The sequence below is a fragment of the Bos javanicus genome, chromosome 13, assembly GCF_032452875.1.
Source record: "Bos javanicus breed banteng chromosome 13, ARS-OSU_banteng_1.0, whole genome shotgun sequence".
NCBI classification, from domain to species: Eukaryota; Metazoa; Chordata; class Mammalia; order Artiodactyla; family Bovidae; genus Bos; species Bos javanicus.
Genome location: NC_083880.1, coordinates 62,257,849 through 62,275,629, shown reverse-complemented (window position 1 = coordinate 62,275,629; position 17,781 = coordinate 62,257,849). Strand labels below are relative to the sequence as shown.

The window sequence follows — 17,781 nt, the reverse complement described above, 5'->3', positions numbered from 1 at the left end:
GAACAGAGGAGCCTGGCAGGCTGCAGTCTACGTGTTCACAGGAGTTGGACACGACTTAGCGACTTATACCACCACGACCACCACTTGCAACAGAGCAGCCAGAATGATGCTCTGCATGTCAGACCACACCATTCCTCTGCCCAGAACCATCCTAGAAACCTTGCCCATATCTAATTCCAAACAATAATAAAAAGATGTTTTTGAGACACTTGGGTAAAGATTAACTTGGATAGTACTAGGAATATTAAAGTGTTAGTTGCTCAGTTGTGTCCAACTCTTTGCAACCCCATGGACTGTAGACCACCAGGCTCCTCTGTCTATGAGATTTTCCAGGCAAGAATACTGGAGTGGGTAGCCATTCCCTTCTTAAGGGGAATCTTCTCAACCTAGGGATCAAACTTAGAAAGCATTATACTATTTCTCTGCTTCTATTTGTTTAAAATCTTTCATAAAAGGAAAAATGTTTCAAAAACAAAACAAACAAACAAAAAAAAAACCAGGCAGACAGGACCAATGCAGGCCTGGGGGCAGGAACATGCTTGAACCACGAGGGGGCCAGTGTGGCTAGAGTGGGAAGGCAGCAGGGCCAGCCACCGAGGCCCTCGTGGCCACAACGCAGTAATCCCCATGACAGCCTCCTGCCACTGAGACCCAATAAAACAAGAAGCTGAATGAAAGACATATCACCAACATGAGGTAATACTCCCACCAAATCAGAGGAACCAAACAGACAAACCAGCTGCAAGCAAAATGCCACCACACCACTCCACTCAAAGCACAAAAGCAAGATAGAAGCCTCCCCATCACCTCAGGCATATGCTCCCCTCCTCCAGCCTAGAGTTAGTTCCAGGACTTGAGGACTGGATAAGGGAGCGGGGAGAGGAGGGGGCCCCACAAGATTCCAGATTCATTTATGCTTGAATCTTCTTTACGTATATACATATACCTGTATGACTAACAGCTGATTTTATTTTCTTGGCTGCACAACGCAGTTTGTGGGATCTTAGCTGTTCAATCATGGATGAAACCTGGGCCCTCAGTAGCGAAATCGTGGAGAAGGCAATGGCACCCCACTCCAGTACTCTTGCTTGGAAAATCCCATGGATGGAGGAGCCTGGTAGGCTGCAGTCCATGGGCTCGCTAAGAGTCGGACATGACTGAGCGACTTCACTTTCACTTTTCAGTTTCATGCATTGGAGAAGGAAATGGCAACCCACTCCAGTGTTCTTGCCTGGAGAATCCCAGGGACGGGGAGCCTGGTGGGCCGCCGTCTATGGGGTCGAACAGAGTCGGACACGACTGAAGCGACTTAGCAGCAGCAGCAGCAGCAACCACTGGACCACGAGGGAATTCCTAACAGTTGATTTTCAAAAAAAAAAAAAAGACAACAGAAGAAAATATTCCCTCCAGGGTAAAGGAATTAAACATGAAGGAAATATATTAGAACCATCTCCAAAGAATTAGTGTGGCCAACTACTGAACACAGACCACATGCGGTGCTCGCTCACATAAGCCTTGAGGTAAGTGAAGGGCTATTATCGTCCCCTTTGGGAACAGGAGGAAACTGAGGTTCACAGAAGTAAAGCAACCCACATTCATCCCTTCACTCAGAAAACGTTTTTCTGACTGTATCATACTACGTGCCAGCCTTTGTGCTGAATTTTGTGTATAGATTGGTGGATAAAAGAGACCTTACATTTTTGCTGCTGGTGGCAATGCCAGAATGATTAAAACCAGACTCCATAAAAGTTCTCATCGCAGGAAAGGAAAAAAGGAACGTGTAACTGTGTGTGGTGATAGATGTTAACTAGACTTACTATAATCATTTCACAATACATGTGTTTAGTCACTCAGTCATGTGCGATTCTTTGGGACCCCATGGAGCGTTGCCCGCCAGGCTCCTCTGTCCATGGGATTCTCCAGGCAAGAGTACTGGAGTGGGTTGCCATGCCCTCCTCCAGGGGATCTTCCCAACCCAGGAGTCGAACCCAGGTCTCCCACATTGCAGGTGGATTCTTTACTGACTGAGCCACCAGGGAAGCCCTCACAAATTATATATGAGTATCAAATCATTCTATTGCACACCTGAAACTTAATATAATATTATATGTCAATTTTCAAAACTGACAATCTCAAATTTAAAAAATGAAAAACAGACTCCAGAGCCCATATTCCAGCCACCACAGCCCACTGTTGGCTCTTAGGACATACAGTGATTCTTTGTACCCAGCCTGATCCACAGGCCTCTGTACTGCCCACAGGAGATGCCACTGTCCTGGAGGCAGGCCACCTCTCAGCAGGGACGGCCACGTGTGGCTGAACTGAAGCTGGCATCCCAGAGTCAGTGTCACCACCCACCCTCTCCAGACCCACCACCTCCACCTGGAGATGGGTGCCCCTTACTTGAGGCTGTCTGGGACTTTGGATGGCAACACTGTCAGCACCAGAGAGGACTTGTCAATGGCTGAACAGGAGGCCACCAGGTTCAGCTGGGGGATGAACTTGACCTGTTGACACCAGTTGAGGTGGAGAGCCTGGAAAGAGAGCGATGGTGGTGGAAGACCCAACTCAAGCACAGTCGTCCAGGCCCAGCCCCACCTCGTCCAGGCCCAGCTCCCAGAAAGTGGCAGAGATCAGGGGCTGGAAGGGCCAGGAGATCCTGAGTCTAGTGCTAGTGATCAAGGCTCTGGCAAAGTGCTCCGGCCCCGCAGTTCTAGCCCAGGTAATGCGACCAGGACAGTATGGCCACCAGTTGTCAATGGAACAGGTGAGAAGCACTGAAATCTCCTGTCACGTGAACTCTTATTTATAGATCAGAGGACAGGCTAGGTCAAGTGCATACTAATACCATTCTCTGTGGCCCCATCCCAAGGTGGGAGGCAGGATGGGTCCAAGTCTGCCTAGTCCACAGTCCCTGTCATCCACCCTCATCCCTAGTCAACAGGGAGCCAGCGCTCCCCCACACCCGCCTTGTGTTTGTCAGGATGAGGTATGCAGAACACGAGGATGTTATCTGGTGCAACTTGGGTGGAAAAAAGGCTGCAACCCACAGGCCAAGGGCATGGCCTGGCTGGATGCACTCTGAGGTCTGGCCCTATGCTTGGCCTTCCAGTCAGGAGATTTTCCTCTCCAGGACAAGAATGGACAAGGTGACTGGAGGGGTCGTCAGGCACTGAGCTGGGTCTCACATGCGCTGTTTCACCAAGTGCCTGTCACGGTCAAGGCTGGAGGATGATTTGATTACCAGTGGCTGACGAAGCGAGCAGTCATGCCTGCGTAACGAAGCCGCCATAGAAACCCAAAAGGATGGGATTCAGAAAGCTTCTGGGCTGGAGAACGCGTACAGGGAGAGTGGGGACCCAGACAGGGATGGGAGCTCCACCCCCACTTCTGCCGTGCCTTCTGCATCTCTGCCACCTGGCTGTTCCTAAATTACATCTTTTTATTTAAAACAAAAACAACGGTGATCTAGTGAAGTAAAACGTTTCTCGAAGTTCTATGAGCTACTCTGGCAAATTAATCGAACCCAAGGAGGGCAGTCATGGGAACCTCACTTATGCTGGTGGGTCAGAATCACAGGTGACAGCCTGAACTTGCACTTGGCATCGGAAGTGGAGGGCAGTCACGTGGCATCGGAAGTGGAGGGCAGTCATGTGGGACCCTTAACCCGCAGGGTCTGAGGCTATCTTTGGGTAGACAGTGTTAGGATTGAGCTGAATTGTAGGAAAGCCAGCTCATGTCAGAGAACAGCTCAGAGGCATGGGAGAAAAACAGTCATTGTGACAGGAGCCACAGTCCTATATGCCAGGGGGTACCCGACCTCCAGGACCTAATGCCTGATGATCTGAGGTGGAACTGATGTAATAATAATAGAAATAAGGTGCACAATAAATGAAATGCACTTCAATCACCCTGACACCATCCCCTACCCCAGTCAATGGAAAAACTGTCTTCTATGAAACCATTCCCTTATGCCGGGTTGGGGACCACTGCTATCAGCACTGCAGTGCAGGGATGAAGGCAGAGGTGGATGGCAAGCAGGGCTGTGCTAGGCTGGCTGCTTAGGACCCAAAGCAAACAGAGGGGTGCGTACAGTAAGTGGGGGGAGAACACAGTAGCCTAAAGGAATGGCACGTGCCAAGGCCCTGCAGTGCCACGGGCTTCGCACTCAGAGAACAGCAGTTTGCTGGCATTTCTGTGTCAGAGTGAGGAGAAGCAAGGTAGAAAGCAAGACCAGAAACAAGCCAGGGGCCAGAGACCTTCCCGTCCTGATGGTCATGGGGTGCACTTGAGACTTTGTTCAAACAGGACAGCTACTGGGATTTTGAGCAAAGGAGTGACCTGACTGTATTTCTAGCTCATGATTCTTTAAGTTGCTGAATGCAGAAAGCACCATATGGAGAAAGGAATTGGGCAATGGTGAGAAGCCACCCAGGAGGGGCCGCAAGGAAGGTGTTGAGAGAGACCAGCCTCGCCTGGGGATTCTGCAGAAAGAGCTGGCGGGATCCAGCAGGTGCCTCCACCCCCTTCCCCGGGGACCAGTGCCCAACACCACAGACCCAAGGGCAGATCCACCTGCTGTATTTATTTCTGAGTGGTACATGTGTACAGCTAGTTACCATGGAAACAGCCAAGGAAAGAGCCCCCTTACCTTCAGCCGGTAACTTCTATACATAGGGGACTTCTCACTTAGAAGCCTCCGGGTAGAAACGTTGATCCAGTTATCTGATAGGGGAGAAAATCAAGGCCCAGGTCACCAGGTCTTCCCATTTGCAGGACAAACAAGACCTCAAGAGCAAGACCCCTTGGGCTGGTTTGCAACTCCCATGCATCTCAAAAGGCTTTCCCATACAAATGCTCGCTCAAGCTTCCCTGTGTCCTGGCAAGTTCAGTGCAGACACTGAACTTGGCACCCAGGAAACAGACCTGAGCCAATAAACACTGCTGCTCAGAGTCCCCCTGTCAGCCCCTGGCAGAGCTGGAGCCAGATTTTAGAGACTCAACTCTCCCCTGTTGAGTCTCCATTAGAGAGCTCGGACTCTGCAGGAGCGGAGAATGAACTGAGATCCTGGGCTCTTATTCATTCTGAAAACAGTCATTTGGGAGTTTGTCATTCTGCTTCAAACTACATGCCCCATCTTGTCTGGCAAATACAAGTTCCAAGAAGAAGTTGCATGCATGCGTCGTAAAGCAAGCATGTCTGGAGCCTGCATGGTGAGCATAGCCCTGCCCCCACTTTCTCTCCTTCCACCTCTAGCAAATCCATGAACTGAATGTGCTCATCCCCATTTGAATAAGGGAACCGAGGCACAGAGAGGTTCAGCCACGGGGTCCAGGTCACACAGAGCTGGTCTGTCCAGCCCCTCCCAAGTCCGCACACTGCTGGATGCCCCTTCTTGTTTGTCCCCGGCCCTCAGGCAGCATGTGACATGGAAGGACTCCCATCCAACACTCCAGCCTCATCTGCCTCCCTTCCAATTTCCTGTCCACCACTCAGCTCAAAGACCACCACAGCCTCCTGTGCCAATCTGCAGGGTGGCATAGTGACCAGGGTGGGCTGGCTCAGGACAGGGTGGGCACCAGGGGTAGAGGCTGATGAGGCAGGCACATGGGGTGCCAGACCCCTTCTGCGTCCAGGGCAGGACCCGTCTCCTGCCTGGCTGGTAGTGAATGCTGCCCAACAAGCTAGGCAGGAGGTGTCACCAAGGCCTGGGAGCCCCTGGAGAGAGGAGAGTCCCGCTCAGAAACTCCGGAAGCCCAAGAGGCCGCTCTGGAATCCTGGATGGAGGGGAGCCAGTATTCCTGGGGGCTGGGGCCCCTAGTGGCCTCCGCCTCCTCTAGATGGACATGGAGCAGCCTGGAGGACTGCCACTGCGGGTCGAAGCCTCGATCCTGGGCAGGGTCCAGCTCAGACAAGCCCGGACAGCCCCAGGCTCCGAGGCCGTGGGATCCCTTGCCGCTTGGCAGAGCATCCCCAAACAGCACCCTCCAGCATTTAGTCAGCTTGAGATACAGCCCAGCAAGAGGTTCAGGTGCCAGCTCTGGGGCAGACTGCCTGCCTGGGATCTCAGTCGTCACTGTGGGGCCTGTGCAAGCCTTCACCCCCTTTACCCTCCCCTGCTCCTCCCTTAACAGACTGTGACAACATCAGCCCCTCCTGGCACAGGTAAACTGTAGGAGGTGACGTGCTCAGCCCCCAAGGGCTCGGTGAAGGTCACGTGCTGATTCATGCTGTGGAGCTGGGCTTTCCTCCAGGCCCTGCAGAGCCCACCTTCAGGGCAGCCCCTCAGCTCCACCCTACTCCCCACCTACAGGCAGCTCCCAGCCATGGGGAGCAGAACTCTGCTCACACAATGAAGGAAGCATGCCCTTGTCCCAGAGCCCAGAGGGGTCACTCAGCTGCCACAGGTTTTTTCTCCCTAGGATGAGAAGGGTTCTGAAGACTCCCTGTTTCGGCCCCCGAACCAGCCCTCACAGGCACAATTTCCCACCTTCAGAGGGACTGCCCGTCTCCTCAGCCCTGTCCCTGCCCCGCGGTCACCCATCCCCTACCCCTATAGTGGTTCTGAGCTGAGCACACTGGTGTGCCACCTCCCCAGGGATGGGACGGGGAGGAGCTCCCAAGACAGGACCGTCTCCTCCAACTCCCCACGTCTCCCTACCCCATTTGGAGGTCCTGGGGAGGACTCGGGGGTTGAAGAGCCCGGTGGTCACATCGTCAGAGGTGAAGATGATGACATTGCCTTTGGTGTCCCCATAGCAGAACACAGCCCTGTGGTAGTCCGACCTGGAAACGGGGAGACAGAGAAGACCATGGAGCAGCTGGGCACGTCCGGCAGCACCGCCCACCTCTCCCTGGCTCCCGAGGCCCTCCTCCACCTCAGAAGTGAGGGCAGAGCCCACACAGCTTTCCAGCCTGGACCCCAACAGCCGACAAACATGGGTCCATCCACCCGGATCCAAACCATCAGGGAACCAGGTCCAAGAGAAATCAACACATTTTTAAAAAAGCAAAATAAATGGCTCCCTGCTCCTTCGGCTGCTCTTTGCCAGGTCACCCTACCGATGGACCATGATGTGCTCAGAACCCTTAGGCCACAGCAGGACAGGCCAGTTTGACGGCTGACCCAGTTTGAGAGGGAATGGAAGAGGAGCCGATGACGACTCTGCGGTCTGAGTGACCGCGAAGAGGGGCCTGACAGAGGAGCGGCTTGGGGGAAAGAGGACACAGGCGCAGAGGGTGGGGTCACTCCAGAGCCACTTCCAGAGAGGTTTTCTGGAGACCCCAGCCCCATTGAGTGATGCGGCTGCTGCCGAGACCCTGCAGCACTCTCCCAGGAGACTCACCAGTAGTTCATGGTCAGGACGCAGCTGTCCAGATCAGTGAAGGTGAAGACCCGGGCACATTTGTGGCTACTGATATCAAAGAACTCTGGGGAAGAGACAGAGGAGTAGGCCCGCATGGGAACCCAAACCCGTGTCCTAGGCCAGAGGCGGGGGGTGGTCATCTCTGGTGACAGTGAGCAGCCTCACTAGTCACCACCCAGCAATCCTCCCAGGGACTCCAGTCCAGCTCATGGTTGGCTGAGCGACAGATCTCTCCCAGTGCCAATGCATGGCTGCCAGCGGCCGGGGGCGGGCCTGTGGGGTGGCGGGAACTCACCTATCTTCTGGTCTGTGGACGCCACGGCCACCAGGTTCATGTTGTGCAGACACACCATGTCGATGACCCACATCTGCTGGCTGTGGGACGGCTGGATCTGGTAAAGCTGCCAGAGGGGGACAGAGGACACCTGGTCCGGGGCGGCTCGCCCGGGAGAGCACAGGAGCACAGGGTCCCCACAAACCCTCTCCTGTCCCCCGAGGCCCCAGAGCCAGGCACAGACCTGGTAAGGAGCCCAGCCTTACCACAAAGTACAATAGTGGGCCTTGGATAAGCTTCCAATTTAAAAACCAATTTCCATGTCTGTAAAATGCTTGCTCCTTGGAAGAAAAGCTATGACAAACCTAGGTAGTGTATTAAAAAGCAGAGACATCACTGCGCCGACAAAGGTCCGTCTAGTCAAAGCTATGGTTTTTCCAGTAGTCATGTATGGATGTGAGAGTTGGCCCATAAAGAAGGTTGAGTGCCGAAGAATTGATGCTTTTGAACTGTGGTGTTGGAGAAGACTCCTGAGAGTCCCTTGAACTACAAGGAGATCCAATCAGTCATCCTAAAAGAAATTAACCCTGAATATGGGGGAGCCTGGTGGGCTGCTGTCTATGGGGTCGCACAGAGTTGGACACAACTGAAGCGACTTAGCAGCAGCAGCAGCAGCATTTATTGGTATGACTGATGCTGAATCTAAAGCTCCAATACTTTGGCCATCTGATGTAAAGAGCCAACTTGTTGGAAAAGACCCTGATGCTGGGAGAGACTGAAGGCAGGAGGAGAAGGGGATAACAGAGGATGAGATGGTTGGATGGCATCACCGACTCAGTGAACATGAGTCTGAGCAAACTCAGGGAGATAGTGAAGGACAGAGAAGCCTGGCATGCTGCAGTCCATAGGGTCACAAAGAGTCGGACATGACTGAGCACTGAACAACAACAAAAACACAAATTGGGCTTACAGAACACTTAGCCTCACAACCCCTTTTTAGAGCAGTTTGACAAGCTCATCCAAGTTTTAATTGTGCAGTTTGTGATCCTGGGATCCATTTCCAAGAGGCATCTAAGGATGTGTTTGCAGGTATTCACAGAGAAGCGTAAGCAGGAACGGGCACTGCTGCCCAGCTATGATAGCAACAGACCAGACGTTGCCTGGAAAGGATGCCCTACATAAACCCACACACCAACTGCTGCCCAGACATTAGGAGCGAGGGAGCTGTGTACATACAAGGCAGAATAGTTACCAAGATCTATTATTAAGTGAAAAAGTGAGGTGAAAAGCAGCATTCTAATGTGCTACCATTTGTGTATTTAGAAAGAAAGGTGGGGTGTGTGTACAGGCTGTCCATGGAGGAGCACCCCCAAACTGGTCACAGCAGTTGCCTCCAGTGAACAGAATTAGAGTCGGAGAGAGACAGGGAAACTGACTTTTCCACACCTGCCCCTCTATGCCTGAATCTTTTTTCTCCGATTTTTACTGAGATATAATTGACACCTAACATTGGTATTCATTCTGTTTGTTTTGCCTGAATCTTGTTTACCATCTGCCAGTGTCACCTGGCTTATTAATGAGAAACCGACCTGTCAGGTTGTGAGGAATGAATGGAACCATGACAGATAAAGCATCTGAGTGCTGCCTGGCATCAGGGGGAGCTGGGCCAGGCAGGGGTGCCTCCCGCCCTGGTGCCAGCCTCGCACAACTCTTACACAGACAGAACCTGAGCTGGCATTCCCGGCGGGGGACACTCGTGCAAAGATGGGTCAGCAGAAATGAGCTGCACTGTCCAGGGAAGAGGAGGAACTTGCATTTTACTCCCTGAATAATGCCACGCAGGCTCTGAACTGTCCCATCAGAACCCAGAGCACCAAGAGCAGGGGCCTGCACTGACAGCAGAGGTGGTGAGGACACTGGACCAGGGCCCCAGAAGCCCCTCTCTGGCACCAGGCTAGGGTCTCACCCACACACAATGGAGGTGATGGTAACGCCCATCACCCCCTCTACCGCCCCCACCACACACACACACATGCTGGTGTTCAGACTAGAAATGGACCCCTGGGAAGTCTCAGAGACTTGCCCAAGCTTGCACAGCTGGTAAGTGAAGCCCAGACTCTGGGGCTTTCAGTCTGGACGACTGTGGACCTACAGTGAGTGTGTGAGGCCGGTGCTTGGCGGCTCACTCTTGCCAACATCCACTTGCCCAAGCAGCCCCTCAGGGAAGGAGGCCCACATCTGCGGCCCTCTACAGGAACCTCCCTCTGTCCTCTTTGGCCCTCCCAGGCTATGGCCCTTGGGAGCGCCGAGGTGACCAAGTAGGAGCCACAAGCAGAATCTCAGGCTATAATGTGTTCCCCCAATAAGCACACAAGAGAAAAAGAGGGTGGAATGTGCCAGAAACCCCAGCCTCAGGAACACAGGGACAAATTACCAGGAGCAGCTGAGCGAGTTCCTGGAACTCCAGGCCTCAGGTCCCTCCATCAGCCACCGGGGATGGGGGATGCCCCAGAATCCTCCCAGCCCAAAGGATGACGTGACCCCTGATGCAACTAGGAAACGCTCTGCAGGCACACAGCATGCTCACTCAGCCTCCCCTGAAGAGCAGCCTTCCTCATCTGCTGGAGGAGGCTGGACTGGCCTGGCAATGCCAAGTCCACAGCGGGTGTTCCTGAGCGTTTTATCATTCACCGCACTGGGCTGGGAGCCGACGGCTCAGACGACTGTGATGATGACAATGTCAGCTTATGTTGGTCAGGTGCTTACTGTGTACCTTGCTCTACTCCAAGCACCAGGCATGGGTTATGTCATGAAATTCTCCTGGCAGCCCTGTGTGTAGGGGGTACTATTACTAAGCTTACTTGACAGATGGGGAAACTGCTACACAGAGGGCGCTGTAGTCACTTCCGGGGTCACACAGCTGAGAGATGCTGCAGTCAGGCAGCATCTATGCCTGGCAGTTGGGCTCCAAGGCCCATGTTCATAGTCACTGTGACTTCCTCCCTGGTCCAAGCAGAAGATTTGAACCAGCAGGACTTGGTGGTGGAGCGGGTGGGACAGGGACAGGAGGTTGATCACAAGAACCTTGGTGGATGGTGATGCCATTCACTGCCTTGGGGGGCACAGGACAAGGAAGTTTGGTGGACAAGGTAGGCTACAATTACAGTCAATTTGGACCAAGTGGGTTTAGGGTGTCTGTTGGGCATACAAGTGCAGTGGACATCCAGGTGGAATCCTAGTCTCAGAAGAGAAGCGTGAGGCTCATGGCCCCACAGGAAAGCCAGACCTGCCCCCAAGAGCAAGCACGGATGCCTAGCCCACAGGCCCAGAGGAGGAGCCTGCTGGGCGTGAAGGCAGAGGCTCTTCAACCACCCGTGTGGGCCCCGCTCACCCTGAAGGAGCTGGTCAGCATGAAGGATTCTGACCAGAACTGCAGGATGCCGTCCTTGGTGACAGTCAGGAAATGGCCAATCTTCTTGAGCCGCTGGACTAAGAACTCCACTTTCACGATCTCACACCCATGATTCCTGTGGAAGGTGATAAGAGGGGAGCCCAGGCCAAAGCGGAAAAATGCCCAGAGGACAGACAAGCTTCCCACACCGGTACCCCGAGAAGCTCACTCCTTGAGATGCGGACTCTGCCTCTCCCGCAGGGGACTGTCACCACTAACAATGGTGGGCAGAAAGGAAAGAGACCCACGAATGATGCTGGGGTGACGTGGGGACCCCAGAGTCAGAAGTTTAACCCGTGAAATAGCGAGTCAGCTCCCTCATGAGGGACGGGCCAGACAAGATAGGGAATAGATGTTCTTTTAAGGGAAAAACGGCCCACGGAAGGCAAGTAGAGTGGGCTTGTGATGAAAACTGCAAAATAAAAGTGTATCCAGCCACAACTCTAGTGCTTAGAGATGGAGAGGGGGCTCAGGAAGGGGCGCGGGTGCAGGCCGGCCCCAGCCTTGTCCAGACACACCCTTCAGCCCAGGGAGAGGCTCCTTACAGAGGGATGATCCTCATGGGAAGGTGGAAGCGTAGGCGGTACTGGCCCCTCATCATTTTCTCCTTCCCCTGGAACTCGCGCATCACGTAGTCCACGTACTCCTGCTGCCTCGGGAAGAAGCGCCAGCAGGTGGGTGTCGGCCAAACCAAGCACCGGCTTCCAGGGCCTTCCCCTTCTCCCCAGCCCCTTCCAAGGGTCTCTGGGAGCCCCTGGAGGCTCTGGTGGAGGGAGGCCACCAAGCACTGGTGCTGTTCTTGGATCTACACTGTGCAGAGGGCCTATTTGCACATGTAAGTGAAGACGGCACAACAGTACCTCCCACCTTATCTCATTCTTTAAGCAAATGATCCTCACCTCGCTCCACAGCTGGCATCTCCTCAGAGTCCCTTCATTCCTCCCACTGTACAGATAATAAGACTGAGGCCCACATAAGTAGAGATGCGTTGCCCCAGCTCATATATCAAGTCAATAGAGAAGCACCCGTAAGCCACAAGGGCACCTCTAGGCTCTATTGAGCAGCCTCATGAAAATACGGCCAAGGCCAGAGCGGACCACCAGGTGAAGCCGTAACAAGAGACAGGGAGCTTTGAAGAAAGATCATGGTGTAGATGACAGAGTGCTAGAAACATGTTTGTTATAGAATGTTAAGAGAAATGGGCAGTGGAGGTTCAAGAAGGAAGGGACATATGTATACTCATGACTGATCCACATTGTTGTGTGGCAGAAACCAACACAACGTTGAAAAGCAATTATCTTCCAATTAAAAGTAAATTTAAAAAAAGAAATGAAAGCAAAAACCGCATATAAAAACAGAATGCACATCCATGCTTGGGGGGAGGTGTGACAGAGCTGACTACACATGGACTCTTGGAGGAAAATCCCTAGGTCTGAAGACTGACTCAGCTAAAGTAACTCTGTAAGCTCGGGCCAGTTTATTCTTCTCTTGCCTCAGTTTCCCAGTCTGTCAAATAGAGGTACGTTACCAGCACCTACCCCGTAGGGTTCCTGCGAGGTTTGAGTATAGTGATATTTAGACTGCTTAGGTCTATATCGGCTACAAATGCCAGCTGGCGTTGTCAGCATGGCTACATCAATACATCAGACTGATTTTTTCTGTACTTTACTGTGTTCTGCATTGTTAAATGTTGTATATGCTCATTGTAGAACATTTAAAATTGGGGCAGGAAGTAGCGTTATTATAAATATGCTCTAAAACTCTGACATTTTGTGATTTAATAGGCACTGTTAAATGAGTGAGCATCAAGGGCCAGGAGATGGTTGTGGCACTGGCGGGAACCCCCTTAGCCAAATGGGAGGCCGGTGTGCAGGAGCGTTACATGACAGCTGGAGGCCTCTGCTGCTCACCACTGGGGGCATAGCCGGCCTCATGCAGGGGTCACCAGCCTTTGTTACACACTCTCCTGTCCCCCCGAGGGGAACAAGCTGCAACGAGTCCAGCTCTCAGGAGTCTCAACAGGGCCCCCTTGAAGACTCCAAGTGTTCCCTCTACCCAGAAAGTCCCCCAGAATCTGCCCCCCAGATCCTCAGCCCTCCTTGTGCCCCTCTGACCAGCCACGGCCCATGCCTCCCAGCCTCCCCCAGCTCTCTGAGGCAGCAGGGGCGCCCTCCTCACCCAGGTGATGAAGCCGTTACAGTTCAAGTCCACCTTCAAAAACAGCGCCTCCAGCATCTCTTCTGACATATTGCTCAGAATCTTCTTCACAGCCTTAATGAAAGTTTTCATGTCCAGGGCTTCAAGAAAGAGAAGGGAGAACACCATCCTCTTCATTGCAAGTCCCCTGGCCCCATCACCAGCCACAGTGTTCCTGGACTTCTGGGTGTTGGGGGGCGGGGGGTTGGGCACACAGAGGGTCACGCTGCTGGGTCATCTTTTCCATCTTATCTGTTCAACATTCAATCACCCACAAATCCTGGCCCCACACGTGCTGCATGAGAGCACTGTGGTGGCCCCAGGGCAGCGAGGGGGACGGGTGCTAAAAAAGATCAGATCCAAGATCAGATCCCACTTCTGAGCAAATAAGACAGACCAGGCACTGAGACAAAGAAAACTGATGAAAACTCATAAATAAATAAATAGGAAAGGAGAAAAACTTCAACAATGGCAACAAAGAGACATAAATAAATCCAAAGCTATAGAGGGACAAGAGATGTGCATCTTTTAGAGGCAATTAAAATGCGACGTTGGGCTGGAGAGAAAGATGGAAAGGGGAGAGGAGCAAGGAACAGAAGGACAAGAACCAAATCCTTTTCCCCTGCTGGGTTTTGTGGCTACAAGGAAATCTGTCTGCAGATGGGTCAATTACTCCTGTCTAGGTTTTTAAAAAATAATCACGGTCTTTAAAAAGCGCACTCTATGGGGTGCTCCCTGCTGGTCCAGCTCCCAGTGCAGGGGGCCTCGATTTGATCACTGGTCAGGGAACTAGATCCCACATACCGCAAGTAAAGATACCCAGTGCCACAGCTAAGACACACTGCAGCCAAAAAAAATAAATAGAAACATTTATTTAAGTGCTTCTAAAAAGCACTTAAAAAAGCACTTCAGGCCGAGGTGGAACTCTCACCTAGGCCTGAAGGCTCTTCTCTAGGACCTCACCTCCCACCACTGTCCCTTTCATTCTCTGCTGCAGCCACCATGTCACCTCAAGGCCTTTGTGCTGCCTGGTTCCTCCACAGGGAAGCCTTTTCCCAGAGACTCTCTAAGGAGGTGGCACACCACCCTGCCTGGTTCTGCTGCCCCCTGACCTTCCTCATTACCACCCTGGCCGTGAGCTCAGGGAGTACAGGGCTAAGCCTGATCCCTCCATGACTGAGTCCTTACGTGAAGCAGATGTTTGTTCCCTGAGTGTTTCCTTCAGCCCTGGGGGATGTGATGATGATGACTGAGTACCAGTATCATCTGAGTTTATTCACACTGACTGGCTGATGGTGGCAGGGGGTGGGGGGTGGGGGCTGGGGGGCAGGGCATGAGGAAACTGTGACACAAAGAGGTGGGCTGTGAGCCCAAGGTCACATAGCTGGTGAGTGGTGGCACCGAGCCATTCCCAGCAATCTGGGGTCATGCTCTCACCCTGCTCCGTGCTCCTCATGAAACAACCAGCTCTGTGCTACAGTGACAACTGTCATCGCTTACAGCTAGATTGAGGAACAAATGAAAGGCTGAACGAAAGTTGCCGTGCTTAAAGAAAGATCCAGCCTGCTCATCTAAAGTGATTGCCAAGAGCTTTACACGTTTGAGTGACACGTAACGGTCCCTCTGTGTATCAGACAGACGTCAGCCCACGAGCTCAGAGCCGTCCCCTCGGGGAAGAGCTGGCAGTCAAAATGCCTTTGTGCAGAATTAATGAACAAACTCCTCTTGACAGCACTACAGGGAGAGTCCTTTCACTGCTGTTTAAGAACCTATATATATTGTTCACTGCCGTATTATTTTCATATTCTTCTCCTTAAAAACAGCTAACATTCAGAAAACTAAGATCATGGCATCTGGTCCCATCACTTCATGGGAAATAGATGGGGAAACAGTGGAAACAGTGTCAGACTTTATTTTTCTGGGCTCCAAAATCACTGCAGATGGTGATTGCAGCCATGAAATTAAAAGACACTTACTCCTTGGAAAGAAGGTTATGACCAACCTAGAGAGCATATTAAAAAGCGAGACATTACTTTGTTAACAAAGGTCCGTCTGGTCAAGGCTATGGTGTTTGCAGTGGTCATGTATGGATGTGAGAGTTGGACTATAAAGAAGAATAGAAGAATTATAATAGAAGACTATAATAGAAGAATTGGACTGAGTGCCAAAGAATTGACGCTTTTGAACCGTGGTGTTGGAGAAGACTCTTGAGAGTCCCTTGGACTGTAAGGAGATCCAACCAGTCCATTCTAAAGGAGATCAGTCCTGGGTGTTCATTGGAAGGACTGATGTTGAAGCTGAAACTCCAATACTTTGGCCACTGGATGCGAAGAGCTGACTCATTTGAAAAGACCCTGATGCTGGGAAAGAGTGAGGGCAGGAGGAGAAGGGGACGACAGAGGATGAGATTGTTGGATGGCATCACCGACTCAATGGACATGGGTTTGGGTGGACTCCAGGAGTTGGTGATGGACAGGCAGGCCTGGCGTACTGCGGTTCATGGGGTCGCAAAGAGTGGGACATGACTGAGCGACTGAACTGAACTGAAAAAAACTGTTGAGTATAAGAAGAGACTAGACACAAAGGTGTCCTGGAAAGGATGGGTACACTGTGGGAACCAGTCAGGTCCCCTGCACATTGCTGCTAAAAAGAAACACTCACCCAAGCTCACACGTATAATGAACAAATGGTTCATTAATAGCTCTTGTGGTCCAGTGGTCAAGAATCTACCTTGCAACACAGGGGACATGGGTTCAATCCTTGGTTGGGGAACTAAGATTCCACCAGCCGAGGAGCAACGAGGCCCACATGCTGCAACTCCTGAAGGCTGCGTGCTCTGAAGCCCATCTGACCCCACTTGAGAGAGTCTGTGTGCCGCCAGGAAAGATCCTGCATGACGCAACTAAGACCTGACACAGCCAAATAAATACACAATTTTTAAAAATAGCTCTTGGAGCACAAAAATGAAAATATCATGTCCCTGGGGAGGGAGGGAGGGAGTGAGAGTCGCTCAGTCGTGTCCAACTCTTTGCGACCCTATGGATTGTATGTAGCCTGCCAGGCTCTTCTGTCCAGACAAGAATACTGGAGTGGGTTGCCATTTCCTTCTCCAGGGGATCTTCCTGACCCAGGGATCGAACACAGGTCTCCTGCATTGCAGGCAGATTCTTTACCATCTGAGCCACCAGGGAAGCCTGGCTACCCTTAATACATTCCCTAGGATCAGCATTGTAAAAATACTGTTATTTTTACTGTTATTGTTATTGTTAAAAAAAAAAATTAGTGGTCTACTTCAAAAAGAGGGAGAGGTGATGGCACTTTTTAAATTTTTACCTGTGTGAATATATCACCTGTTCAAAACAAAATGCAATAAAACCTGTGGCCAAAACTGTGATTGTCGGGTCCTCCAAGACAGGGGTGGTGCCTCCTGGCCGCCAAACACCAACACCCAAAGAGCTCGGAGGAGGAAGCATCTCAGCTTCAGGTCAGACACAAACGGTCCCTCCCCAGCCTCACTCTGCTCTTTATAAACAGGCCATTTGTTACCCTTCCTGCCCACATCACAGTGTGGCTGTCAAACTCAAACTGACGGGGCAAGTAGCCATGGCCCCAGCATTGGTGCTCCGAGTCTACTGGATAGAAATAAAGATGCCTTAAAGAACTCCAGTAGGAATAATAAGTAAACTTTATGTGTATTTTCCCAAGGGGAAAATTCAAGCTCTGAAAAGAAAAATAAACAAAAACTTATGTACAAAGGATGTTCTTCACAATGTTATTTAAACTTGGTAAAAATCTAAAAGTTGGGGACTTCCCTGGTGGTCCAGTAGTTAAGAATCCTTCTTGCAATGCAGGGGACATGGGTTCAGTGCCTGGTCAGGGAACTAATATCCCATATGTCGTAAGCCCATGCACCATATGTCGTAAGCCCATGCACTGCAACTGCTGAGACTGTGTACTCCAGGATCTGTGTGCTCCACGGACCCTCTAGTGCACACCACTAGAGGGTCCATGCACCGCCAGGAAAGATCCCGTATGAGGCAACAGAGACGCCAAGAGCCACAACAAATAAACAAATGTTTAAAAAAAACCTAAATGTTTCATTTAGGGAAATGGCTTAGTCAACCAGTGGAGCCCTTGCATTCACTGCTAATGATGGTTCAGCAGATCACATAACATATGAAAAAAAAAAAACTCTTAAGAAATTAACATTAAGAGAAAAAGGAGGGTGTGAAATTAAAGTATGGTTACAGACATGTGAAAACACACGTAGTCATCTGGGGCAAAGAGACTGAAGGTGACCCAGACCTCCTAGCATTCACACCCCGCTGAGTGTGGTGGAACCTATGCTTCTGACCAACGGAAGACGGCAAAGGTGACAGGCTACATGCGACTGTGTGCGCAGGACTATGTGATGGCAGCTCACCTCATGCTGATTTTCTACCTCCCTGCCTGGCTTGAGTGTTGAAGTCAGCCTTGTTGGTGAGTCCCAGAG

At 51.6% G+C, this 17,781-nt stretch overlaps 1 protein-coding gene across 2 annotated transcripts in view; it reads right to left on the bottom strand.

The window, feature by feature from the left end:
- Positions 1-17,781, bottom strand: part of EFCAB8 (EF-hand calcium binding domain 8) — a 52,723-nt gene that overhangs the window by 26,352 nt on the left and 8,590 nt on the right. For both annotated transcript variants that reach the window (XM_061437261.1, XM_061437262.1), the window contains exons 4-11: positions 13,272-13,390; positions 11,639-11,742; positions 11,034-11,169; positions 7,664-7,769; positions 7,348-7,432; positions 6,663-6,787; positions 4,652-4,725; positions 2,404-2,534 (exon numbers count right to left, since the gene is read on the bottom strand). In XM_061437261.1, the coding sequence (XP_061293245.1) occupies positions 2,404-2,534; positions 4,652-4,725; positions 6,663-6,787; positions 7,348-7,432; positions 7,664-7,769; positions 11,034-11,169; positions 11,639-11,742; positions 13,272-13,390 (880 nt within the window). The remainder of the gene's footprint in view (positions 1-2,403; positions 2,535-4,651; positions 4,726-6,662; positions 6,788-7,347; positions 7,433-7,663; positions 7,770-11,033; positions 11,170-11,638; positions 11,743-13,271; positions 13,391-17,781) is intronic.